Genomic DNA, 27,860 nt, shown 5'->3' on the forward strand with positions numbered 1-27,860 from the left:
TTAAGAAGTTAATACAAAAAGGTGTTGTATATTTGTTTTAATTGAGATCATTATATAAAAATAAACAGTTAAAGTAAAAATTTCCGAAAAAAGATACAATGAAATAGAAAAAAATATGTATATTGAATGTAATGTGTACATTATATCGCTACATTACATGTATATCACAATATATACAGTGGAGTATTAGTGAGTATTGATGCTGCACAGTTTAAAAGGGTTTGGCTGTTGATGGTGAAGTAATCCCAGTCTACAGTTTATATATAATACTTAAATTTATTTCTTAAATGGATGTAAAGAGCTCTTTTCCCTTTTCTTCAGACGAGTGCTGAAATGGAGGGTAACTAATGCCCCTTTCACATCAACGCGGTTCCAGGGCCGGTTCGGAGCTGGAGCTTGAAAAGCACCGGTTTTTCCTGTTCACACCGCAGCGGAGCCGCCTCTAAGCTCCGGAATCCGGTTCGTTTCAAGCACCAAAAAGTTGTCGGTCTAGAAAGCAAGCACCGCATACGTCACGCTTACGTCGGAGGCGGGGGCATCAGTTTTAATGTTATACCATAGTAATTAATGCTGCAAAGCTGGGTATTTTGAGCGCATGCAGAGGCTAACAACAGCTAGCTCTAACGCCATCGAATAGGATGTATATTTACCTTCTTTCTCCTACGGAATCGTCGTTGAAGTTGAATGTATTGTTGCACGGTGTACCGATACTTGAAAGGTACCGCGATACCCTGCAGTTAAAAACGTTACGATTCCTCCGTTTCATTAGTATCGGTACTTTAAGAATGACGGGGAAAAGTCTCCGGTGAGAAAGCGCCGTTTTAATATGTTCGCGTGTGTTCAGCGCTCTGCTTCTACTCCCTGCACTGCAGCCGTGCCTGCAGTCCCTCCCCTCTCAAGCACGCTCTAAGTGCCTCCCCTTTCTCAAGCACGCTCTAGCTAGCTGCCAGAGCATGTGAGAAAACGAGAAGCATGGCTGAAAGTGGGAGTGCAACTGCCGCTGCGCCTCGGCAATTAATGGCAAAGATAACTGTCTAATATGGCTATCTTTTTAGCTAACTTACCAATGTGGCTAACATCTGCAATGTACATTTTGTCAATAATTATTTATATTACTGTAAGGCAAGGCAAGGCAAGTTTATTTATATAGCACTTTTCAACACAAGGCAATTCAAAGTGCTTTACAAAAAATGAAAGACATTAAGAAAATGGCATTTAAAATCAGTCATTAAAAAGAAAAGCTAATAAAATAAACATTAAAAGAAAAAATACATGGATAAAAGTTACAGTGCAGTCTAAGATATGAATAGTTCAATTACATTTTATCCATGTATTTTTTCTTTTAATGTTTATTTTATTAGCTTTTCTTTTTAATGACTGATTTTAAATGCCATTTTCTTAATCTCTTTCATTTTTTGTAAAGCACTTTGAATTGCCTTGTGTTGAAAAGTGCTATATAAATAAACTTGCCTTGCCTTGCCTTGCCTTGCCTAAAAGCAGTGACAAAAAGAAAAGTCTTCAGCCTGGATTTAAAAGTAGTCAGAGTTGCAGCGGACCTGCAGGTTTCTGGGAGTTTGTTCCAGATATTTGGAGCATAATAACTGAACGCTGCTTCTCCATGTTTAGTTCTGACTCTGGGAACAGAAAGCTGACCAGTCCCTGAAGACCTGAGAGATCTGGGTGGTTCATCATTTAGCAGGAGGTCAGAAATGTATTTTGGGCCTAAACCATTCAGTGCTTTATAAACCAGCAGCAGTATTTTGAAATCTATTCTTTGACACACAGGAAGCCAGTGTAAAGACTTCAGAACAGGAGTGATGTGATCCACTTTCTTAGTGTTAGTGAGGACTCGAGCAGCAGCGTTCTGAATTAGCTGCAGCTTCCTAATAGATTTTTTAGTGAGACCTGTAAAGACACCATTGCAGTAGTCGAGTCTACTGAAGATAAAAGCATGGACAAGTTTTTCCAAATCCTGCTGTGACATTAGTCTTTTAATCCTAGATATATTCTTTAGGTGATAGTAGGCTGATTTAGTAACTGTTTTAATGTGACTGTTGAAACTCAGGTCAGAGTCCATGACTACACCTAGATTTCTGGCTTTATCTGTTGTTTTGAACATTGCAGACTGAAGCTCAGCGCTAACTTTTATACGTTCTGCCTTGGCTCCAAAAACCATTACCTCAGTTTTATCTTTGTTTAATTGGAGAAAGTTCTGACACATCCAGTCATTGATGTGTTCAATGCACTTACTCAGTGTTTGAATTGGAGCATAGTCTCCTGGTGAAATTGTTACGTAAATTTGTGTGTCATCTGCATAGCTATGGTAACTTATTTTGTTGTTCTTCATTATCTGAGCCAGTGGTAGCATGTAGATGTTAAAGAGAAGAGGCCCCAAGATGGAGCCTTGAGGTACCCCACATGTCATATTTGTCAACTCAGATGTGTATTTACCTATAGAAACAAAGTTGTTTCTGTCCTTTAAGTAGGATTCAAACCAATTCAGAACTGTTTCCGAAAGTCCCACCCAGTTTTCCAGTCGGTCTAGTAATATGCTGTGGTCAACAGTGTCAAACGCAGCACTGATATCTAATAATACTAACACTGAAGTTCTGCCACTGTCTGTGTTTAAGTGGATGTAATTAAAGACCTTTACAAGAGCAATCTCAGTGCTGTGGTTTGGACGAAAGCCTGACTGGAACACATCCAAACAGCTATTTAAATGCAAGAAATTACTCAACTGTTGAAAAACAACTTTTTCAATGATTTTACCTAGAAATGGGAGGTTTGATATGGGCCTGTAATTGTTCATTACTGAAGCATCTAGATTATTCTTTTTTAAGAGCGGTTTAATGACTGCAGTTTTCAGGGCCTGTGGAAAAATACCTGAGTGAAGAGATTTGTTTACTATATGAAGTAGATCTGAGGCCATGCAAGGAAAAACATCTTTGAAAAATCCTGTTGGAATAATATCAAGGCAGCAGGAGGAGGATTTCAGAAGTTGTATAATGTCCTCTAGGTTTTTATCATTAATCTGATGGAATTGTGTCATGGTGTTTGAATTGATGTTAGGTGGACACAGAGACGACACATTTGCTGTTCCTGATGCAGAGGCACTGACTGCTTGTCTGATTTTCTGAATTTTGTCAGTGAAGAAGGAGGCAAAATCATTGCACGCCCTGGTGGATAGAAATTCAGAGGCTACTGACACTGGGAGGTTAGTTAGTCTGTCGACGGTAGCAAACAAGGCACGTGCGTTGTTTTTGTTTTTGGTAATGATGTCAGAGAAGAACGATTGTCGTGCATTTTTCAATTCCAAATTATAAAGGCCAAGTCTCTCTTTATAGATTTCAAAGTGAACCTGGAGATTTGTTTTTCGCCACCTGCGTTCAGCTTTTCGACATTCTCTTTTTTCTGTTTTCACGCTCATGGCCTTTCTCCATGGAGATATTTTCTTGCCAGACACTTCCTTTACCTTAGTTGGAGCAATGGCATCTATAACATTTTTAATTTTTGAATTAAAATGATCTACTAGCTCCTTTACTGAGATGTTAGCAGGGGCAAGTGTGGAAGAAAAATTCTGAGTAAACATTTCCCTAGTATTTTCAGTTAAATATCGCTTTGTGGTTACCTCTTTTTGAACATTTTTGTGAACAGAAATAGAGCTCTCAAAGAAAACACAGGAATGGTCAGAGAGTGCAACATCAGTCACCACAACCTTAGAGATATTCAGACCCTTTGAGATAATTAAGTCCAGAGTGTGCCCCTTATTGTGCGTGGGCTCCGTCACATGCTGAGTCAGTCCATAGCTATCAAGAACACAAAACAGTTCTTTAGCCCCTCTGTCCTGGGGGTTGTCAACATGGATGTTAAAATCACCAACAATGACTAGACGGTCAAAGTCAATACACACTATAGACAGCAGTTCAGTAAAGTCATCAAAAAAGCTTGCACAGTATTTTGGTGGTCTATAGATATTTAGGAACAGGGCTCGAGAGGAGCATTTCAGCTGAAGGGCCACATATTCAAAAGAAGCAAAGTTCCCATAAGATGTCTTCCTGCATTGAAGGGAATCATTGAACAGAATAGCAACTCCACCCCCTTTCTTATGCATTCTTTCCTGACTCATAAAACTAAAGTTGGGAGGGGTTGATTCGATAAGAACAGCTGCACTGTTATTTTGTTCAATCCATGTTTCCGTTAAAAACATAAAATCGAGATTGTGCTCAGTGATAAAATCATTGATTAAAAATGTTTTTCCTGCCAAAGACCTGACATTTAATAAAGCTAGTTTAAGTTTGTTAAACACACTATCAGTCATGTTTTTGTAACAAGCTGTGGCTGACATGGAATCACTGCTAAATTAGATAAACTCACACAAGCGTTTGAGCGCTTCCTGTTTCTAAGATGATTCACCGCTCTTAATCTATTACCTATCAACACAGATATCGGCAAAGCTATAGGCAGGCAGGGCCCTGGCATGTCCTGGAAAGAGTTGAGAGTGCCATACGCCCTTGAGCCTGGACCCAGCAAATATCAGTTTGCAGCGTTTAGTACACACACATCCTTATCAGGCTTCGGAGACTGCAGATGCCCTCTCGAAGGGAGGGGAGGCGGCCGACGCAGGCACGGTGATGGAGACGTGGGAGATGGTGCGGGGGTAGAGGACATGCTGCCAGGGGGGGGAGGTGGTTGACGTAGGCACGGTGATGAAGACGGGGGAGATGGTGCGCGTCTCTGCGGTGATTTTGGTGGGCGTCGTTGAGGAGCGGGGGTAAAGGACATGGTGCCAGCCCTGTGTATCGCCTTAGTTTGGTCTTTGAACTCCAGGAAGGAATCGGTGCCAACCCTCTGTATCTCCTTCATGTGTTCAACGATCCCCAGGAGGGTGGGCGAGGGTGAAAGGGTGAACGGAGTATCCTCAAAGGCGTTGACAGGGGGGGGGGTGACGGGCGACGGGCAGTGGAGACTCCTCCATGTGTCTCTCATAATCAGAACATTCCTCAGGCGGGTGCAGTGATAATTCTTCAGGGTTTTCTGCGCGATGTGTTGTGTCTTTCTCCTGTTTTGATTCCTCTTGTTGCTTGTCCTTGGCAGAGGACTGTACTATTACATGTTAATAAAATATAAAGTTAACTATCAAAGAAATCACATAAACTCAAGTATAAAGAAGAGACCATGTTGTAAGAAAACACTTAACAGAAACTACAATTGTATCGATCATGAAAATAATTCTTGACTTGGTATCAGTATCGAAACCAAAATGTTGGTATCGTGACAACACTACTTGAATGTAGCATGTAACGACTGTAAAGTTGGTCCCATTTCTTCCGAGTAGCGCTTCAATACAATCGGCCATTGTTGTTGTTGTCGATGTGAGGGTTTTCCGCGAGGTTTGGCTTTATGAAGCAGGCACGCAAACGGTTAGGTCATGACGCAAACGATGACGCAGCACCAGTCAGGCTCTGAGCGGTGTGAACAGAGCGGGAGCTGACCCTAAGAACCGGTTCCGAACCAGAAAAGAACGGGAAAAGCCTTGGTGTGAAAGGGGCATATGATATGATGATAAGACATGAAGAGCACTCAACGTGTTCCTTCACCCTGCTCTTACTTAGAGGCGCTCAAATAAGGATTAGGTTATTTGGATATCACATTTAGCCCCAGGGCTGCTCTCTGAAAGCTTTAATTAATTTCTTAGTTCTGAAAAGTGTAATAAATCAGCTCCGTGGTCAAGTGTTATTTGATTCCAATACAGGGCTTATTATTCCAAGCCTACAGGAAGTCAATATATTCTTCTTTTCAGTGGCTGTTGTGATAATAATGTAATGTCTTTAAAACCCCCCCAAAAACTGGCTCTCCATTTAAAGTGCACATATCCTGCTATTTTTAGGCAATAGCATAGGTCTCAGATATATAAAAATTAGGTCTGTCAAACGATTACAAATTTTAATCCGATTAATCACAACTTAAAAATTAATTAATCATGATTAATCACCATTCGAACTATGTCCAAAATATGCCATTTATTTATGTATATTGTTGTGGGAATGGAAAGATAAATGAAAGAAGGCGGATATATCCATTTAACATACAGTATCTATGTTTATTATAACATTGTTCTGTGTGTCAAAATGAAAGTTAGCCCACACACCTATCAATCATCAAACCGTGGGGTCTTAATTCATTACGTGTTGATTTCTATCAACGGGGGAGTACTTCAGGAAAGTCGACAGAGGGGGGGGGGGGGGGGGCTAGTGGAGTACTTCGTGACCACAGAGTGTGAACGTTGTGATCAGCTGTTTTAGCGCAGTTCTCCAGTGAAAGGGGGGGAGTCTCCCTCCGCAGCCGGTTGGCGTAGTTTTGGCACAATTTCGTTGTACAGACCGACGTTAACAGCAGCCCTGTCTGTGCACACGGAGACCGACTCTGTCGTCCGGTGATCTAAGAAGTACGTCGGTACGCAAATGCGCTTTGTGACACAAGTGACGGTACGCATTTCAGATTACGCACATAACCTGCGTACCAGTTATGCGCACCCCTGTACTACAACAAAAGTATTCTCCGTCGGGACTTCCTGCAACAACACCACGCCGTTATCTTGATTCTGATTGGCCAGAAGACATTATCAAAGATGTTCTATTGAGAAGACGATCACTACGTGACAAACATTTTCAAAACCGTGGCTACTGAAATCAATCTTACTAACTGCTGTCTGTGCAATTTACTCCGCGCGAGTTGGCAGACTTTATTTTGCTTACTTTAACATAATTTTTCATGGTGGGGCTAAGCCATTTCTTGGTATGGGTGTAGCCTACCCCAGCCATACCCTGGCGCTGCCACTGGTGGAACATATGGGGCGGGCCATTCTGCACATAAGTTAAATGCGTTAAATATTTTAACGCAAAAAATGAATTACCGCCGTTAACGCGATAATTTTGACAGCACTAATAAAAATATATTAAAAACATGTCTATGAAGTGTTTTGCTCCAAATACCAAACAGATCACTCATTCTAGCCATATCCCTCTATTTCACTTCCTGTTTCAAAAGTGCTGATTTTGGGTATAAAGCTTAAAAAAATTGATAAAATAAAAAGGAGGGGGCTGAGCTCATGCGGGACCCAGCAGCTATTGTCTAAACTAAATGCTGCCGTGATGAAACGCCATATCATGGATTATCAAGGATTCTCTCTGAAACAGTTTGGAGCTCAAAGGCTTTCTCTCTTGCCGGTTATACCACAAGGTGAGTTCCTTTTTACTTCCTGCTTCTTCACACACATGCTCTCCAGTACAGGTTAGCTCTGAGTGTTAGCGATGCTAATGTAAACACCGACCATATTACGTCCAAAACAGTCGGGCATTGTTTCTGATGGCAACTTTCTGATAGGGCCGTGGGTCCACATTTCCGATATTACGTCATATCGGACGCAAATCTGGATCAGCTCCGTTGTAGCCCCGTTTTTAGAGATTTAGGTACGGAGGAAAAGAGAGAGGGTTTTATTTTCTGACGCTGCGTGAGTTCCCTGACACACCGGGGACACATGTTTATGTATAAAAGACATCAAAAAGTACATTTAGCATGATTTTAAAGGCTGTCCAAGTTTTTTACTTGAACAAGGTGAACGCTTCATTCACAAAGGTTTAGACCTGTCCATTATAATAATCACATATATCATAATATCAATTATCATAATAAGCATAATCACAAGTGCTTAATTTTGAAGCATTTTAACATCGCAGGTTCAGTTATCAAAGTGAGGGATAACTCACTTTTTTTCAAGCCTTTCTCTAGTCAGGGTTCTTACGGTCATTAAAAACCTGGAAAAGTCATGGAAATTCAAAATGCTAATTCCAGGCCCTGTGAAAGTTATGGAAAACAATATTTTTCCCAAAGTTTTGGAAAAGTCATGGAAATGTAACTAAAGTTGCATCAAATATAATTTATATTTGATCTAATCGCCGAAATAGTAATACTATAATGATAATAAATACTGTATCGTATAGTATTGAAACGTAAAATGTAACTGTCGAGGTATTTTGCTGGTGAGATTTTAGTTGCTTTAGCCTGTAGAAGCTAGTAAGCCTACTATTTGATTTTTTTAGATAGGCACAACATGCTTCATATTTAGACCTTATTTTCCTGTTCCATGTTAAAATAAACCATTTTCAGTGGTACGCTGAGAAAGAGTTATTATTTTGGTCATGGAAAATTAGGTAAAGGTCATTGAGAAGTCATGGAAAAGTCATTGAAAATCATTGGTGAAAAAGTGTATGAACCCTGTCTAGTCGAATAACAAAGACTGTTTTTCGTTGTGGGATTTGTTGAGCTGTATCTGGGAATATTGCCGTTTTGTGCATGCTAGAGATGTAAAAGGAAGATTTACAGAAACATTATTATGTATTGTGAGCGTCCTCGGTGTGTTAAATGTGTAATGGTTTTTCCACCAGATTCAGTCCTGCCTAGATTACAGATTTACAAAGGGCTCATATCTGTCTGCTTTTAAGTCCATCATTGTGTAGAGCCGTTAGATAAAAAGCATTCTTTACATTCACTATGAGTCAAAACATCGATCTTGATCTGGACTAATCCTGATTTTTATGCTCCATTACAGACATGAGTGATGTTGATAACAAAGCCGTTTGTCAGGATCTGCTTTAGAGATAACAATGTTATGTTCTCCACCACAAAATGTGCGCTTTGTTGGGAAGAAACTAACGATTCTCACGAAAGAAAGAAAGACACCGTTACCTAATCCTCAGATGTGACACGATGATGTGTAATATTCAACCTTGGATTATCATCAATGGCACTTCTAGTTATCATTTATTCTGCACAAGGACGAAATAATCCTTGATACTTATTTCAGACAGTAAAGCCAAGTCTCTACGAGTACAATCTGAATGATGGTTGGTGTCTACTTATTGGTGCTTATTTTCATTTTGTCCGATATCTCTGCTTATGTTTCCTATTTTAATCCAATTTTAGACTGAAGTAAGGGTATTTAGTGAGTGTTAGGTGTTTTTTTAGTAGGGATGGGAACGATTATTCGAAATGATTCAGGTATTCGAATATGAATATATATTTTGTTTTTCTTTTTTGGGAGGGGTGCCTAAGTTGATTACATATTATCAAATGGAATAATTCAATGTATACGACAGTGCCATAGCTAAGTGTGTTAGGTCTAAATGTGTGTTTTGCTCCACTCACCGGTCCCTGACAGCGGGCAGAGCTGCAGGTGCTGATCTCTCTCTCGCGTCCGGTTATACTTCACTCGCGTTTATGTCCAAATCCATCAGATCTAGCTAGTTCTATCTAACGATATGGCTGCTGCCCCTCCCTACACGCAGATCACGCAGACTCAAACCTCATCTTATGCCCAAATTCCAGCTGAGAGGGTCTTCTCTACAGCTGGCCTGATTGTAAATCGCCTTCGCACCCGCCTCTCGCCTGAGTAGACATGCTCATATTCTCAAACAAGAATGAGTATTGAATAGCTGCATTCTGTGCTTAGGCCCTGTTATAGGTTGCTGATCTCTGTTGTAATAGGGTTACGTTACCCTAACCCGTTATGTTGTTCGTGTTTGATCCCTCTTTCATTTGAAAACCAAGTTATGTTTTAAGCATGAAAGCTGTAGGCCAACTGTTCAAACTGTGATCACCAGCTCAATACATTTGACAAATTCGACTTGGTTTCTATACTTATTTCAACATGTATTTATTTATTTTTCAAAATAAAATTTTAAAATTTTTAAATTTTGTAAAATCTTTTCCCACATTTTCTTTTTTATTATAGGATATGTACATTTCGGTTAATCTTGGGGGTCGAATATTCGAATATACATTTGCTTTCAAATTCCCATCCCTATTTTTTAGCCTGTAATGTTGCTGTAAAACACACACATGTGTTTGTAGTATTTCTTGTAAATACTTTCTGTTTAGTGTCTAGGCACCTATTTTAAAGCTTCAGATCGTTCACCCGGTTCTCCGATTTCACACAACTCCCTTTATGCCTCTATGATTCTTGTGTTTTTAAACTGTGTGTGAAGGAACACATTGAATTGCGCTGGCCTTTTAGTATTCACATCCCTGGAATGCTAAAACAAAAGCCCATGAATCTTTAAAGTATGTGAGACATATTGAACTCGTCGTAATTGAGACAGTTTCAGACGTCTTTAACCTCGACCTTGATGCTCAGGTTTTATCATCCGGATAGATTGAGGGAGCGGAGGTAAAACCGCGTGGCCCGTTCAACCCTGATGGGACTCTGATAGTTATCGGCAAGGCGGAGGTCTTATCTGTCTGGAGCTCTCCGAGGAAACTTGGCTCAAAACACATGCTGCTCTAATTGACCTCAGTACCCCCATCACTGAGTCCTCATCCCCCATCTGCCAGAAAGCATAAAAGAAAAATGAAAAATACTGCAGGTTGCATTTACATGAAACAGCTTTTTATTAGTGTTGCACAGAAATTACGCAACAAGTAATCCATTAAAGATAATGTATTTTTCTTGTCTTTGCAGCAACAGGTGATAAATATATCGGGGGCAGTTGCAGTCCCACAGATTCAACCTGTGCTCAAGCAGACAGCGCTCAGTGCAGAAGCTGCAGACCAGCCCAGAATCCTCTACCAGTGTGGGGACTGTGATGAACTTTTCAAGAGCCTGGACCTTTGGCAGCAACACCGTAAAGAAGAGACATGTCAGAGGTCAAAACCTGACTCACAGCCTGAGCCCGAGACCGCTTCAGCTCAGAGCTCAACTTTTAATCCAGATGATTGTTCGGAGATAAGTGTAATCCTTAAACCTGAACCAGAGGAGACTCCTGTTGGAGAGGAAGAGGAACTGGAAGAAGGGCAGCTCGTTACAGGGGGCTCTGATGTGTCTGAGGCGGCCCCTTCCACCTCTACTCAGGAGGATTTCTCTCCCAGGAGGAGAGGAGTGAACAAAAAGCCCAAACCTGAGCCCGTGCTCCTGTGTGTGGACTGCGGCTCTTGCTTCGGCCTGGTGTCTGAACTTGTGTCCCACCGCAAGACCCAGCACGGATTTGAGGAAGCTCTGCACCGCTGCTCTGTGTGCGGAGAGAGCTTTCTGAACACCACACTGTTCCTCTACCACCGCAAGCAACACCGGCAGAAAGGCGAGGAAACTGTGGTCGGGGAGGATGCTTGTCCTCAGGGAAACGGCACTGAGGAGCAGGACCAGGATGTAGCTGCTTCCATGGAAACTGAGCCTTCAAGTTACACACAACCAGAGTTATTCATGTGCACCCAGTGCGGGGAGAGCTTCAACAACGAGGGGGGGCTGGGAACCCATCGTAAGCAGAAGCACGATCTAAAGGAGCCACTTCACAGCTGCCCCCACTGTGGAGAGAGCTTCATGAACACTACCCAGTTCCTGTACCATCGCAGGCAGCACCGCTTCACTTCAGGCACGGAGGAGGTGGTGGATGGAGTTGAAACGAGTGAGGAAACAGTCGAGGCTTTAGCTCAGGCGGCAGTGCAGAACTCCAAGCGGCTGCTCTCCCCCCTCGCCTCCGCTAGTGAGTCAGGATCACCCCCTTTTAAGAGAAGCAGGCTCTCCTTGAGGATCCTCAGCGGCTCGAGTCCACTCAAAGGTCAGAAAATGATTTGATTTTAAATTGCAATTTTCTTTTTTGATTATTTAACTTTTTGGATTTTCTTTGAAGTCAAAATTAATGTTCAAAAGAGCCAGAGAAGAATGGAGTGTGTAAATCCTAATGTAGTGTAATGTAGATAGATAAATGTAAAGTAATTTGCTTAAAGGTGGGGTAGGTAATTCACTTCAGAAACACTTTTTGTTATATTCCATGGAATGCTCTTAACATCCCGATAGCAATGAATATATTAAATCCTTTGACAATAAATACATTAAAAAAAAAATTCATCTGTGGAAGCCGTGGCGCTGTAAAAAGCACGACCAATCATATGAGCCGGCCCGGCTAAAGTAACTGGATGGCCTACCTGCCTGTCAGCCTTCCATCTGTGCACACACTTATCTCGTGCCCTCATTGGTCATGTGCGCTTTCGTGTGTGTTGGAGGAGGGACTCTGTAAGGAAGTCTGAAGGAAGGGGCAGATTTTTTCTGGTTGTGTATTTTCAAATTCTAGCGCACTCGAGCTGGTTTCTCCATTCTTACCTACCCTACCTTTTAAGTGTATAATGATGTATAGATACAACAAAGTAAGAGAACAAAATACAACTATTTATAATATAATGTATGTTATTATGTCCGATTAGATTAGTTGTTGTTTGAAATGTTTTTACGGTTTTTCTTCCACAGTTTGTTTTGAACGTCTTTGTCTTCACTACATTAAAAGGCATTCGGCCTACGCTTTACCCAAAGTGACTTACATCCACTTCAATACGTTGAACCGATTGAACCAGTGACCTTATTTGCAGATCTATCTGTGTATTGGTATTCTGTACATCAAACAATATATAAGATTGATCAGCTGACAACTGACTCATTTTGACAGGCAGCAGATTGATTATTGATTATTGCTTTAAACCCCGTAAAATCATGTCATTTATTATGGGATGTTTTTGGCCTTAATGAACAGTTTTGTGTTTGTCAGGACTCAAGGGCATCAATGATGAATCAGAGGTCGGCACTGCGGCAGACTCGGACCACACGAACCACCCCCCGCCTGCCAAGCTGCTGCAGGACTGGGCCCGAACCCCGCTGCCTCACGTCTGCCCGTACTGCGGAAAGACCTTCACCCGCAGAGTCTTCCTGCGCACACACGTCTACAGCCACACCGGAGAAAAGCTTTTCACGTGCAAGGTGCCAATCTCCATGTTACCATACGATAATACTTTATTGGTTTATCTGATATTTGACTTGCATCACAGCAGCTCCATGTGTAACATCAACATGGACAAATGTCAATACACAATACATGAAAAACAAACATTTAAAGGTCACCTATTATGCAAAATCCACTTCTTCATGTCTCTTCTACATCAACATGTGTCCCCTCTTCTTCATGTCTCTTCTACATCAACATGTGTCCCCTCTTCTTCATGTCTCTTCTACATCAACATGTGTCCCCTCTTCTTCATGTCTCTTCTACATCAACATGTGTCCCCTCTTCTTCATGTCTCTTCTACATCAACATGTGTCCCCTCTTCTTCATGTCTCTTCTACATCAACATGTGTCCCCTCTTCTTCATGTCTCTTCTACATCAACATGTGTCCCCTCTTCTTCATGTCTCTTCTACATCAACATGTGTCCCCTCTTCTCCATGTCTCTTCTACATCAACATGTGTCCCCTCTTCTTCATGTCTCTTCTACATCAACATGTGTCCCCTCTTCTTCATGTCTCTTCTACATCAACATGTGTCCCCTCTTCTTCATGTCTCTTCTACATCAACATGTGTCCCCTCTTCTTCATGTCTCTTCTACATCAACATGTGTCCCCTCTTCTTCCTGTCTCTCCTACATCACCATGTGTCCCCTCTTCTTCATGTCTCTTCTACATCAACATGTGTCCCCTCTTCTTCATGTCTCTTCTACATCAACATGTGTCCCCTCTTCTTCATGTCTCTTCTACATCACCATGTGTCCCCTCTTCTTCATGTCTCTTCTACATCACCATGTGTCCCCTCTTCTTCATGTCTCTTCTACATCAACATGTGTCCCCTCTTCTTCATGTCTCCTCTACATCAACATGTGTCCCCTCTTCTTCATGTCTCTTCTACATCACCATGTGTCCCCTCTTCTTCATGTCTCTTCTACATCACCATGTGTCCCCTCTTCTCCATGTCTCTTCTACATCAACATGTGTCCCCTCTTCTCCATGTCTCTTCTACATCAACATGTGTCCCCTCTTCTCCATGTCTCTTCTACATCAACATGTGTCCCCTCTTCTTCATGTCTCTTCTACATCAGCATGTGTCCCCTCTTCTCCATGTCTCTTCTACATCAACATGTGTCCCCTCTTCTTCATGTCTCTTCTACATCAACATGTGTCCCCTCTTCTCCATGTCTCTTCTACATCAACATGTGTCCCCTCTTCTTCATGTCTCTTCTACATCAACATGTGTCCCCTCTTCTTCATGTCTCTTCTACATCAACATGTGTCCCCTCTGTGGAAAGAGACTCTGAAAGTTTCAGGAACAAAGATTCTCTCTCTTTTTGTCCTGATCCATTTCTATAAAAACCTGTCTGAAAATGAGCTGATCAGATTTTGGTCACTTTATGATGTCATAACGATGTGTTGTCTTGTGTAACCATCAGCCAATCACCAACCAAGGTAACAACCCCCCCCCCCCCCCCCCCCCCTTATCACCTGAATCTCCTCCTAGAGCACCATTGAGTTCTTTGTAACCAAATCTCTCTCAGAGGGGCATGGGGAGGGGCTCCTTATTTTCATCTAAAGTAACAGACAGAGAATCAGCACTTTGGAAACAGGGCTGAAACAGAGGGGATTATGGGTAATGCTGCAATGATCAGTTTGATGTTTCAGCCAATCAGAGACAGGCTCTGTATATATCTGAGACCTGTAATATATTGATGAAAAACAGTATAATAGGGGACCTTTTAAAATAACAACACAATCATTGAGAGAAAACATTGCGTGCATTTGATCTGGGAGCTCTGCATTTACTGTGAGGATTGACTGATGCACCGAGGAGTGCTTCAGTCTGACTTTATTGAATCGAGGGACCCTGTATCTCCATATGTATGTTCAAAGTTTGTCCTTTCTTGAACATGAGAGATAATTGTATCTGTTGGAAATGCCATGTACGTCATGCGGCAGAGATAAGAGAGATGATGTAATGCTTTTGAAATGTGTGATGATTTGAACCTCATTATATTTGACATATTCTCCATGGTCTCCGCACGATGCTAAGAAAGTGATAATATCAGCAAGTGTAGCCTTTTACAACTTGATTTATTCCCTTACAAAAACTGTTTTTGGCACTGATCCTGATTGTTGTTGTTGTTGTTGTTAAGGTTTGCACAAAGTCCTTCACTAACTCCCAGAGCCTGCTGCGCCACAGCATGAGCCACACGGGCAACAAACCCTACAGCTGCGACGTTTGTGGCAAAAACTTCTCTCAGGCAGCCACCCTGAAGAGACACCAACGCATTCACACATCCACCCTGCCTCGACGCAAGAGGGGACGCAAACCGGTACAGTCCCTTTCCTTTTCTCTTATTCTTTCTCACATCATTCAAACAAAACTCACCTTTTCACTCTTGCCTTCAACTCCTAATCCACTAACCCCTCGCCCTTATTCCTCCTAGCTTAACAACTTTTGTTGTTATTCTGTTTTACTTGCTTGTAAAGCGCTTTGAGCACCAGGAAAAGCGCTAGATAAATGTAATGTATTATTATTTATTATTTGTAATAAAACGCCTCTAAATTTGAAGGAAAACGCCTCTAAATTTGAAGGTAACGCCTCTAAATTTGAAGGAAAACGCCTCTAAATTTGAAGGGAAACGCCTCTAAATTTGAAGGAAAACGCCTCTAAATTTGAAGGAAAACGCCTCTAAATTTGAGGGAAAACGCCTCTAAATTTGAAGGAAAACGCCTCTAAATTTGAAGGAAAACGCCTCTAAATTTGAAGGAAAACGCCTCTAAATTTGAAGGAAAACGCCTCTAAATTTGAAGGAAAACACCTCTAAATTTGAAGGAAAACGCCTCTAAATTTGAAGGAAAACGCCTCTAAATTTGAAGGAAAACGCCTGTAAATTTGAGGGAAAACGCCTGTAAATTTGAAGGAAAACGCCTCTAAATTTGAAGGAAAACGCCTCTAAATTTGAAGGAAAACGCCTGTAAATTTGAAGGAAAACGCCTCTAAATTTGAAGGAAAACGCCTCTAAATTTGAAGGAAAACGCCTCTAAATTTGAAGGAAAACGCCTCTAAATTTGAGGGAAAACGCCTCTAAATTTCAAGGGTTTAATTTCGAATAAAACATTTTTTTCAATAGAGAGCTGCATACATTTAAGCATATTAATTAGGACTGCAGAATTTGAAGACAATGACTAACTGGTATAAGTATTTATTTTAGTAGGCTCTGTACCAAACATTTTAGTTTAGTCTGTAGATACAACTGAAAATCTCTGCAGAATCTTCCCAATACTTACATTACTACTGCATTAAGGACTTTAAGGTTTTATAATGTGCTTCTTCCACATTTAGTATTCATATTTGGATAACATTTTGATTATCTCTGCAGCTCTTATATTAATCAACATTTGCTGTGTGGAACTGATTCTAAGAGATGCACCTAAATGTGTTTTTTATCACACTTTTGGAACCTTTAAAAATAATAATAAATACATATATTTTCGGCTGTAAAATCATGTTTTTTCTTGATTCTGTGATTTCTGGCTTCTGTGTCCCTTATTGTAGGCGTGTACTCTGGACAGTGAAGGAGCCGCTCATCTGTTCCCGTGTCCTAACTGCCCGTCACGCTTCAACACGGAGGATCAACTTAACCATCACAAGTAATAACACAACAACAAAAACACTTTAGTAACACTAGTCTTTCTCAGAGGTGGAAGAAAAAAGGAAATACTCAAGTAAAGAATCTCACAATTGTATTTAAGTACAGTACTTGAGTAAATGTATGTAATTACTGTCCACCACTGGTAGTTTAGCATTCTGTATTTGCAGGAGTGTAGGTGTAAATGAAAACAATACATCCATTACATACCATACATTATATTCACCATTTCCCCTCCCTGTTTACGGCGTAAATACATCAGCATTACGGTTCCAAACTGAACCCAGGACAGGATTTAGATAAACCTCCAGCCTCTGCCCGGAGCTTTAGTATCTGAGTCGTGTCTGACTGCTGAGCGAGACCTTACAGCTGTGGAGAAACCCACCGACTGAAATGTCTGGCTGCCCTTGAGACACATATGATTGACAGACAGAGGCCCAGCAAATTAAGATGATTAAGATAACAACCCAGGACGGGGGCAGAGCCTGGTCCTGTCCTGCATGGCTGAGAGAGAGGCTGAGAGAGAGAGAGAGGCTGAGAGAGAGAGAGAGGCAGAGAGAGAGGCAGAGAGAGAGGCAGAGAGAGAGGCAGAGAGAGAGGCAGAGAGAGAGAGAGGCAGAGAGAGAGAGAGGCAGAGAGAGAGAGAGGCAGAGAGAGAGAGAGAGAGAGAGAGAGAGAGAGACTCCTAATGTTACCACGGAACCTCAGTTTCGCCGCTGTTCAGCGCCCCCCCGTCAAGGCTCGCCGGCAGTACACTTCCCGTCACAGGAACACGCTTTGCTGGCGGCAAAATTAATCCCACCAGACTCCTTTGCCCCTCCAACAGAGGGACGTCCTTTTTCCTTTTCGTTATTTCAAGCGATAAAAACTCTTATTTATTTTTATTTTTATTTGGACGCCCTCGGCTCGAGTTCAGGGCGTTCTGAGCTGAATAAGGGCGTCAAATGACGGCAAGACGCCCCCCTGGGGGAAACGCTGATTGTAGCGTTTTATATGTTGGCTTCAAGAAATACTGATAGCCATTCTATGGGTTGATTATCATCAGTATTGTACTATGCAACTTTAACCAACACTCTTTCACTTGAATACACACGCCGTAGCAAACAATGTAAATGTAAACACGTGTGGCCGTTATCACATGGAAACACTGCGAGCATCACAGGGTGCTCGTGGCATTTTATACCTTTTTTACTTCACCTACTCTCAGCGCTCGTGCATGTTGAGTCTTTGGGACCAATTGTTTCCGACTCAGGTTCCTTTTTTTAATCGTAGCATTCACAATTCAAGTATTCGTTTCTATTACATTGCATTGTGAATAATAAGGTGCTAGGTTAAAGCACAAACTTTAGGCTTTGAAGTGTGTTTTACCAGCAGGGCCATGATCTAGATGTAGACATGAACTCTGTCAAATTAAATCTGAAAGTTGTGAGTTTCCAGAGTTTCATGTTAAATCCAATGTTATGGAGATCCAAGAGCAGAAGAAGCCAGAGCTGCCCAGAAAGGTTTTTTAAAACATATTGGTCTCCATTTTCTTCTTCTCTGTCTTGATATTGACAGCCTAACCAGTGGCACATTCTGGAAACCATTGAACCACATGTCAACAACACTTTCACGTTTTTACAGTTAATCTGCAAATCATATTTTTATGAATTGCCATTTATTCGTGTGTAAAAATAACAACCATTGATTTATTAGTGTGTCCTTAAACAGTCCAAAAGTCAAGGTCCTCTTACAAGCTTTTCACAGAGCTTCTCACAGTATTCATCATGAAGTGGAGTTCACTCTTATGTTGAAGGATAGTTAGTACTTTTAGCAGCTTTCACACCAAGTACTTTGCTGTACTTAGTTCCCAGCACTTAGTTCCCCCATGGAACTAGATCGCGTTCACACCGGAATAAGTTCCCTGAGGGAAGATTACGCAGATGAAGCCGCTGACGTCACTTCTTCTTCTTCTTCTGCTTTGGGTTTACTGGCAGGCCGCAAACAACTTCACGGCCTATACTGCCACCCAAAGTCCCCGAACGGAAGTCCCCGGAGTTGGGGACTGGCTTCAGTAGAAGCTGCTGGGACTCCCAGCAGCTTCTACTGAAGCCTTCCGAGTAAATCGCCAGAACGCCGACACCTCCTCATCTCCACCGCTCCCATGTTTTCTTTTGTGTTTCCATAAGTTATTCTCTCTCCGTTGGTGCGCGGGGCTAATGCTAATAATGCTAATGCCAGCAAATAAAATGGCGGCTTCACAAAACCTTTCAGAGTTTTTACGGGGCGTGGTTTGCAATTCGCCCAGCCAATCAGAAATTTGAGCTTTTTTCTCCCCAGGAAAGTACCACCTCTCTAGCAGGGACTGAAGAGGGGGGAAAAGTTCTCTTTTTGGTGTGAACGCAAAATCCCAGGGACTATCGCAACTAAAAGGGAAAAGCACTCCAGTGTGAAAGCGCCTTTTGTGTTTCATTCCCAAGGTCAAGAATGAACCTTCAGTTGTCCAATTTGCTTTTCTGTCTTAAAGGATGAACAAAAGCAGCTTCTTCACATTTGACAAGCTGGCGTGTTGGCTTAAAATGCCTTAAATGATTCAGTGATTATCAAAATTGTTGCTGAATATTTTTTGCTGTGGGCCAACAAGTGGATTTAAACGAGTCAACGTAGAGCTAAGGCTGAACACAGTGTCACCGCTCCTCATTAGAGAACATCTGTCTGGGAGAAGAGGTGACCCTGGCTGAAATGTTAATCCTCCCAGTTGCCTCAGGGTCAGCTGTCCCTGAATTATTGATTCCTCGTGTCTCTTAAACAGGGAAAAGAAACAGCCTAGCCTCGAATCCTGCCAATGAGAGGTCCTCGCACATCACCTCGGGCATCCTGCTTGACTTTAAATGACTCACACGGTTAAGTGCTTCTGCTGCATTACCTGTAGCAGTATAACATACATAATAAACAGATATGCTTGTGCAATATCTAGAGGAGCATTATGGTTCATCACTTATACATCACCCTTGTTCGTTCTGATTATGAGAAGCCGCTCAAAGAACCAGCTTTTTATTTATTTTTCTTGATGCAGCATAAGGTGAATTCATCCCAACACTTCTCTCCTCCCTTCAGGCTGTATCCACTGTAACGTTATGCAATGGATAAATATAGTCTTTCATGTCCTTATTCGGACTCCTCCCAGTTAACTGCTGGGTTTTTATTCAGTTTTTTGATCTCCGCAGCAGTCAGCTAATGCCCCTTATTTAACCTGAGAACAGCTAAGCACATACTTACTGGTAATCCTCCGACGAGTCTAATATAGGGTGGAAGTCGAAGATTAAAACACAACTTTTCCCCCTCATTATTGCAGATTTATGTGTCTTCATTTGTGACCTTTTAAGTCTTAAAACTGTGTAATGCAATTTTTTTTATTCAACACTTTTCGGCCTCTGTGAGGGATTTTTGCTATATCTGTTATCGAGTCCATGGGATTCTTTTGAAACAAGTTCAGTCTGACAACTCACGTGTTTCTTAATATGTTTATTAGAAGCAGCATCTAGTTTGAGTTTGGCGTCTAGGCTCAGGCCTAATCACAGATTTACAAAGAACATGAGTGATGATTAGATAACTATCCCCGAGCCTACAGGTGGAAGCTGGGGTGGAAGCTGGGGTGGAAGCTGGGGCGGAGCTGGGGTGGAAGCTGGGGTGGAAGCTGGGTTGGAGCTGGGTTGGAAGCTGCGGTGGAAGCTGGGGTGGTGGTGGGGTGGAAGCTGGGGTGGAAGCTGGGGTGGAAGCTGGGGTGGAAGCTGGGGTGGAAGCTGGGGTGGAAGCTGGGGTGGTGGTGGGGTGGAAGCAGTGCTGGAATTGGGCCGGTACTCACCGGTACGCAGTACCGGCACTTCTGGTTCTGACCCATGGAGTACCGGCACTTCTTGCTCAGTACCGGCATGCTGGTGGTACTCCGGTACTCATGCACCGTGCCAGTACTCAACACTCTCCCGCCGTTCTTATTATACATCCATATATATATATACAGCCGCCCGGTACTCAGTAGATGCGTCATGAAGTGCCGAACGGACATTCTCATCGCTCTAACCGCTGGAGTTTCACAGCGGCTGTCAGCTGTTTACTCCTGTCATTCAAACAGAACGTGCTGGAGAGGGGGCGGGGCTTATCTTCTCCATGTAAATACTGTGGTGGAAACGACTATTTCAAAATTAACCTATTTGACCGTGATTTAATAGTAATACACGTTTCAAAATAATAATAATAATAATGCCGAAGTAACAACATACTGAAAACTGTTAGTAAAACCATGTTTTAATGCTTTACAATTTACATACCTAGATGCACGTGTGTTGTGTTTATGCAGTGCAACTCCCACCCAGTGGGTGGCTATGTAGAGTGATAGAACAGAGCAGGCACGCCCCCGAGAGAAGGAAAGCAAGTCACGTCACAAATTAGCATTTCTAAAAATGTTAGCGTGGATTAATAAAAGTGCAAAAAGACAGCGGTTGTCGCCGGAAGAAACTTCAAATACAGAGAATGCTGTGTCTGTGTTGGAAATTGTGTCTGATGGGGAGCTTTCTTTGGTTGATCCTCCTGCTCCAAGTTCTAGTGCATTAGCATTAGCACTAGCTCCGCCGCCTCCTCCAGAGCCTCTAACGTTAGCTGCTGCTGGCTCAACTGCCACCACCAACACCGGGCAAAGCGATGCACCTGACTGCTGGACAACGGACCAGGTGCAATATTTTTGCAAGACCAATGCATGGCTCCTTCTTAAAGATAAGAAGCTAGGATGTCGGATATGCAGAGATGTCAAATCTTTGGGAATACACACTGGACAAGGACTGAAACTGTCAACTGAATGGGGTGAGTGTGCAGTGTCTCATTTCGGTGTTGACAAGAGCAAACAACAAGCTAGCCTGAGAAAAAAAAATCAAAGAACATAAAGAATCACAAGCCCATGTAAAAGCTGCTGACATCCTTACATCTGCTTCACGTGAAACTATTCAACATCAAGTGCAGTCTATGCATAAATCTGAATTAGACACCACTATCAGAGTTTTTCGAACGACATATAAAATTGGCAAACATAGCCGGCCATTCACAGACATGCCAATTGATTTGAATGTACAGAAACTGAATGGGCTGAACGTGGGCAGGGTTTTGCACTCCAATAAAACCTGTGGCGAAATCATCGACCACATAGCTCATGAGCTGAAGAAAAAAATGGCAAAAGACATTACAGAAAACCAAAGAAAACTCTGTGTTTTGGTCGATGAATCTACCACTATTAGTGGTAAAACGGTGCTTGTTGTGTGTCTACGCTCAGCATTAGCTGATGCTGAGCCCGAAACGTTTTTTTGGGAGCTGATCGAGTTGGATGGAACAACGGCTGATGACATCACAAAGGCGTTAATGGAGTGTCTTGGAAGAGATTTTAACGAGGACTTTTTAGGTCAGTGTTTCGTTTCTTTTGCATGTGATGGGGCTTCAGTCATGCTAGGGAAGAGAACAGGCGTTGCTACCCAGTTGTGTAGTAAATTCCCAAGCCTGTTTGTGTGGCACTGCTCCAATCATCGGCTAGAGCTGGCAGTTGGGGATGTGCCGTGGTCAAGGAGGTCTCAGGGCTCAATCATTTCCAGATCTTTTTTGACAAACTCTATTCCTTGTTCCATGCCTCCCCCAAAAATCAGAGGCAGTTAGCGCAGTGTGCGCAAGCAGTCGGACAGCGTCTCCTGGTGATAGGGCGTGTTTTGTCCATCCGCTGGGTGGCTTCAAGTGAAAGGAGCGTCAGAGCAATCTGGGAAAACTACCGAGTGCTTCATGATCACTTCACAAATGCTGCAAATGACACGAGCAGGGATTCCAGAGACAGAGCAAAGTACAAGGGCCTGGATGATGTGCTCACATCTGCAACGTTTGTCAGCAATCTGGGACTGATGTACGATGCGCTCACAGAGCTCAGCGACCTCTCTCGGCAACTCCAAAAAAGAGAGATGACACTGCCTACAGCAGATAGGCTCTTAACTCGAGAAATACGAGTTTTGGAATCCATGGTCACCATGCCTGGCCCACACATGACTACAGTTCATACAGCTCTAGCTGAGAAGTCCTTCAAGGGTGTTGCCCTGCGTGAGAATGGCAGGCTTGTACAGATTCATGCAGGTCAGTTTTTCCGCAGTATGGTAGAGAATCTGAGACACAGAATGACTTCCACAACCTCCTCTCATGTCAGCACAAGAGAAATCCCATTACATGGCCGGGAGGCCCGGGACAATCAGCTAATCCAGGACATGAAAGTTATCCATCCTGGAAGTTGGCCTGAAGAGGAGTTAGACGTACAGTATGGGGACGTAGAGGTGCTACGTTTGTGCGAAGTGCTGAAAGTGGACAGAAGAGAGACTGTTCAGGGCTTTCGCGAATACAAGGAAACCAGGGCATCCCGTACACCTGCTGCCATGGAGCCTCTACTGAAAGCAGTCCGAACCATCGCTGTCTCCACTAGTGAGTGTGAGCGGGCATTCAGCTGCATGAACGATATCCTTACTGCAAAAAGGAATGCTCTCTCTGTCAGCCGACTGTCCAGCCTGGTTTTCATTAAATGTAATGGACCATCACTAGGACAGTTCAATCCGGAACAGTATGTGAGGTCCTGGCTGGCAAAGGGAAGGAGAAGTGCTGATGAAAGAGCCTGTCCAGCTCCAGCCCCTGATACTGATGTCCCCAAGGCCTTCTGGAGCCTTTTCTAACAATGTGAAGTATATTGCAAAGCAGCTCACCCAGTGAGAAGACTTTTGGCATAATGTGCCGATTTGTACAGATCCTGGAGATAGAAGGACTTCAGACCAACCAGGGAGTTATCTGATCAGCTTGGTGTTCAATGTAACTCTTTACCATGGCTCAGACTTTGTTACTTGCAGTTACAGTTTCTCATTTTAGATTGTGCAAATTTTGCATTTGTTTTTACATGTTCTTTGTTCATGCTCTTTATCATTTTTCTGAGTTGGAAAGTTAGATTGCATCATAGTTTACTTTATACATATTTGTATTCTTCAGTGGTGAAGTATATTGCAAAACAGCTCAGCCATGTGAGAAGACTTTTGGCACTTTTTTCGTTTTTCGTTTTCTGAGTTGGAAAGTTAGATTGCATTCAAAATGTACAGAAATACTTAATTTTGTTAAAGCTTTTTATAAAAAATGCTTCTGACCAGAGCTTTGTTTCCTTGTCATTAATGTTGAACACCACCAGAGGGGCTCTCACCTGAAAGGTCTCTGCTTCATGTGTCTTCAGCAGAAGATCTAGACTTTGATTGCTATATTTTCAGTTAATATTGACCTTACTGAGCTTTAGCCATATCCGCTGCCTATCATAAAAAATGTTAAGTACAGTGAACCTTTCTAAAATATACAGTAGTAAAGAGACAACCCCACCAGCATTATAGTAGCCAAATTCTTGTTTGTGGGCTGTATATATAAAATTGACTTGAAAAAGTTGCTGATTTTAGAGTACTGGCACCTTTTTCATTCCAATTCAAGCACTGGGTGGAAGCTGGGGTGGGAGCTGGGGTGGAGCTGGGGTGGAAGCTGGGGTGGAAGCTGGGGTGGAAGCTGGGTGGAAGCTGGGGTGGAAGCTGGGTGGAAGCTGGGGTGGAAGCTGGGGTGGGAGCTGGGGTGGAGCTGGGGTGGTGGTGGGGTGGAAGCTGGGGTGGAAGCTGGGGTGGAAGCTGGGGTGGAAGCTGGGGGGAAGCTGGGGTGGAAGCTGGGTGGGAGCTGGGGTGGAGCTGGGGTGGAAGCTGGGGTGGAAGCTGGGGTGGAAGCTGGGTGGAAGCTGGGGTGGGAGCTGGGGTGGTGGTGGGGTGGAAGCTGTGGTGGAGCTGGGGTGGAAGCTGTGGTGGAGCTGGGGTGGAAGCTGGGGTGGAGCTGGGGTGGTGGTGGGGTGGAAGCTGGGGTGGAAGCTGGGGTGGAAGCTGGGGTGGTGCTGGGATGGAAGCTGGGGTGGTGGTGGGGCAGGCGAGCAGCAGCAACATGAAACACAGCAGGAACATGAACGCAGCAATAGCAAGTGAACACAGCAGTGGCAGCATAGCGAGGCAGAGGCAGGAAGACCTGGCAGCTTAAATAGAGCGGCATGTTTAGGAGACTGTGTTTGGTTGGTTGTAAGAGGGACGAGGTGCGTCACGTGTTAATGTATTGGTACTCGAGTTGACTGCCTGAACTAGCTCGCAGGCTTCGCCCCATTTATGTGAAAATGTGTGTTTTTATTTATTTAACAGATTGCTCCACACCAGCCATCCGTTTCCTTGCGAAGAATGTGGAGAGGCCTTCAAACGCAGGAGAGACCTGGACCTGCACTCGCTCACGCACCAAGGTGAGAGTTCAGGGCTCAGTCTAGCATTTTATCATTCACCAAAATATCTTTATAGTAAAAAGGAGAAACTGGAAGCTAACAGAAATGCACAGCAGTGTTTTTCTCTGTAACTAACTATTTATTTTTCAGCCTTTTGTGTCACATATGTCACATCATTTCCTCCTTTGTGACTTTTACCTTGAGACTAAATGTGAAAACATCAACAAGTCAGCATATTGGAATGAATTTATAATGTTACATTCATTATTCTATAAAAGAAGACCTGTCTCGTTTTAAAATGTAATATTTAATCACATATGTTAAACGTATTCATTAATTCAACCAGCTCCAAACTATTCGATTAAAAAAAGATTTCAGAGAGACTTTGATTGAATTTGAGTTTTAGGTCACTGCTGTCTGATTGCATTTATTTAACATTTGCCCAATTATAAAGATTTATATTCTAAACTTCAGTTATTTGATATCAGAGAACACTAATGAAAGTTTGGTCTTGCTTTAGAGGAATATGTTGGTTGGTCTCCTTGAAAATAACACACAGCAATAACAAGTGTACTAGATTATTATTCTGATGATGGGCAAATTCCAGATATACATTGAATTCACAGGTAAGAAACCACGCCTTAATAACCTTTATCAACGTCTTCAAACAATGCATTCAATCAATTCACCTTAATTTACCTCCATTTTTGTTAGCCTTTACTGTTTGGGTTTTGGTTATATCACTTTGAAGTGTCTGTCAAAGCACTTTATAAACTCTTTATTTCAATAGGGCTATATATCAGAATCAGAAATCCTTTATTAGTCCCACAGCGGGAAATGTACATTGTTATCGCAAAAGTGGCATATATGCAAAAGTGGCATAGCAGGCATGCAATGACACAGAATAAGCTAACATTAATATATAGAAGAGTAAACGGGTTATTGTATAATAAGCAAGCTATTGTTGACACCAAAAACTGTCTGCATCTGAATCACCAGCTCTTTCTGTATGCACCACCTGCTGCTTCATGATTGTTGTTACAACAGCCAGTAATCAACAAACTCAAATCAGTAGCACTGCCACTAACACTAAGGCCCCATTTACATGGGAACGCAAACGAAACGCAAACGAACCGAATTCGATATCAAAAAGTCTTCCGTTCACACGGATACGGCTCAATAAACGTGTCCCTTCACACGAGACCGCTCGACCCGCTGGAGACACTGTAGTGCATATGCCGGGCCTGTAAGTGGCGCTGTACTTCCGCCACAAAATACACCAAAAGCAGCGAAGAAGACCCCCGAGCATGGTTGCCATGGTTGCCTGGTTGCCCTTCTGTTTATTCTCCGAGGTGGATTTAGCAACATGTAGTTCATGTAGTTCTCCATGTCCACTTGTTTCTGATGGTTGTGGTAGAGGAGCTGTATATTTTGCACTAACATCTGTAGCATGGTCAGTAGCAGTAACACTAGCAGTAGCTACTAACAGTAGTTACAGCAGTGAGCAGCAGAGGTGGGGCTATGGCTTCATCATTATCAGAAAGATGATCGTATAGGACGTACACACGGAGCCGTTTGGCCCCCCAGAGTGTTCCGTCCGCAGATCTATCCACCTTGGGAACCGTTATCGTTATTGATATACCAGGGCGGGCCCACCCCGAAACTTACATTTCCCGGGAAATCTGAATTGCCAACGGGGGGGGGGGGGGGGGGGGGCTGTTAGACGCTCGAGATTTGTCAACGGGGAGGGGGGGGGGGTGAGGGAGGGAGGCGCTCGTGAATTGTTGTTACGGAAACAGAGGGGTTTTAGGTTGCCATAAGTTGTTGACGGTCTTATTATAGGCTACATCCATTGGTTGGTTTTGTGGCACTTTTGTAACGCTGTGCCAACTTGGGCAAGCACGCAGGCAAACTTGAGGAGCGCACACAGGGTGGAGAGGTTGAGCGATGGAGAGAAAGGGAGAGAGAGAGAGATTGAGCGAGGCAGAGAGCGTGTGCAGTGGTCTGCTTGCGCACAGAGCAGGAGTTTGTGAGAGAGCCGGCTTGAGAGTCAATTTCTCTTCAAAATATAATTGATTGCCAGCCTCCCTTGTCCCTGGCTGGCTTGCTAGCTCGTTGGTAACGTAACTGATGTCTTCTAATGTGCCTGCATCTGGCGCTGAGTTGCCATATTCCTTTCATGAACCACTTCCTGATATCCATTGTTGCAGATAAATGATAATAGCCAAACTAACCTATAGAGTAAACTGACAGGCTGCTGTGCCGCATCTCACTCAAAAACCCACACGACTCAACCCAGCGAAAAACCAGACTCGCGCGCAGCCTTTCATTCAGAATTTCATTCAGAATTTCATAGCAAAATTAAAAAATGATATTAAACTAATCTTTCAACATAGTTTAAAACAAAAATAAATATTAGGACAAAGCCCTACAAATAACAACAATAAACATAATAATAAAACAATTAAAATGTTGTATTCAGCCCTGATTAAAACAGCGGGCCCAAATCCTGGATGGGCGGGCCCGGCCCCATGGGGTCCGCCCATGACACCGGGTCTGCCCTTTTGTACATGTGAGGCCCTTCCAAGGTGTCTTTAGAAAGAAAATCAAGAGCCTCTCAAAATTGATTTTCTGCTCGACGCTCTTGAAAAGACAAGATATTAGTGCAAGTAATAAGGAACAGAATAGACCATTCAAAAAACATCAAGAAATCAGACACAGGCCAGCTTGTAATAGAAACCAATTAGACGTGATGTTTGCATCATATCAGAACAGCGTGCAGTGAATTACTATTGATTAACACATCGCTGCTCCACTCTGCCTGGGTGGCCTATCTTGTTTTTTCCACGTTATATGACGCATTAGGTCAATGACTTGCCATTGATCTGCGTCCCATATGTAGCGGAGGAGCAAGGTGGAGGTAAATGAATTGGGTCAACATGTTGGCTCTTCATCTTAATCAAACGGGGCGTTGGCAGGGCAACCTCCTTAGTTAAACTGGAAGAGTCGGCGTCAGAGAGATGATTGGAGGGATTGATCAGTCCCCAGGGCCATAGGCTGAGACTGTC

At 42.9% G+C, this 27,860-nt stretch overlaps 1 protein-coding gene across 2 annotated transcripts in view; it reads left to right on the forward strand.

The window, feature by feature from the left end:
* Positions 1 to 27,860, forward strand: part of znf574 (zinc finger protein 574) — a 50,389-nt gene that overhangs the window by 11,649 nt on the left and 10,880 nt on the right. For both annotated transcript variants that reach the window (XM_034221556.1, XM_034221557.1), the window contains exons 3-7: positions 10,517 to 11,609; positions 12,591 to 12,799; positions 14,976 to 15,155; positions 16,382 to 16,476; positions 24,719 to 24,813. In XM_034221556.1, the coding sequence (XP_034077447.1) occupies positions 10,517 to 11,609; positions 12,591 to 12,799; positions 14,976 to 15,155; positions 16,382 to 16,476; positions 24,719 to 24,813 (1,672 nt within the window). The remainder of the gene's footprint in view (positions 1 to 10,516; positions 11,610 to 12,590; positions 12,800 to 14,975; positions 15,156 to 16,381; positions 16,477 to 24,718; positions 24,814 to 27,860) is intronic.

Source organism: Gymnodraco acuticeps, unplaced genomic scaffold (genome assembly GCF_902827175.1).
Source record: "Gymnodraco acuticeps unplaced genomic scaffold, fGymAcu1.1, whole genome shotgun sequence".
Taxonomy (NCBI): Eukaryota; Metazoa; Chordata; class Actinopteri; order Perciformes; family Bathydraconidae; genus Gymnodraco; species Gymnodraco acuticeps.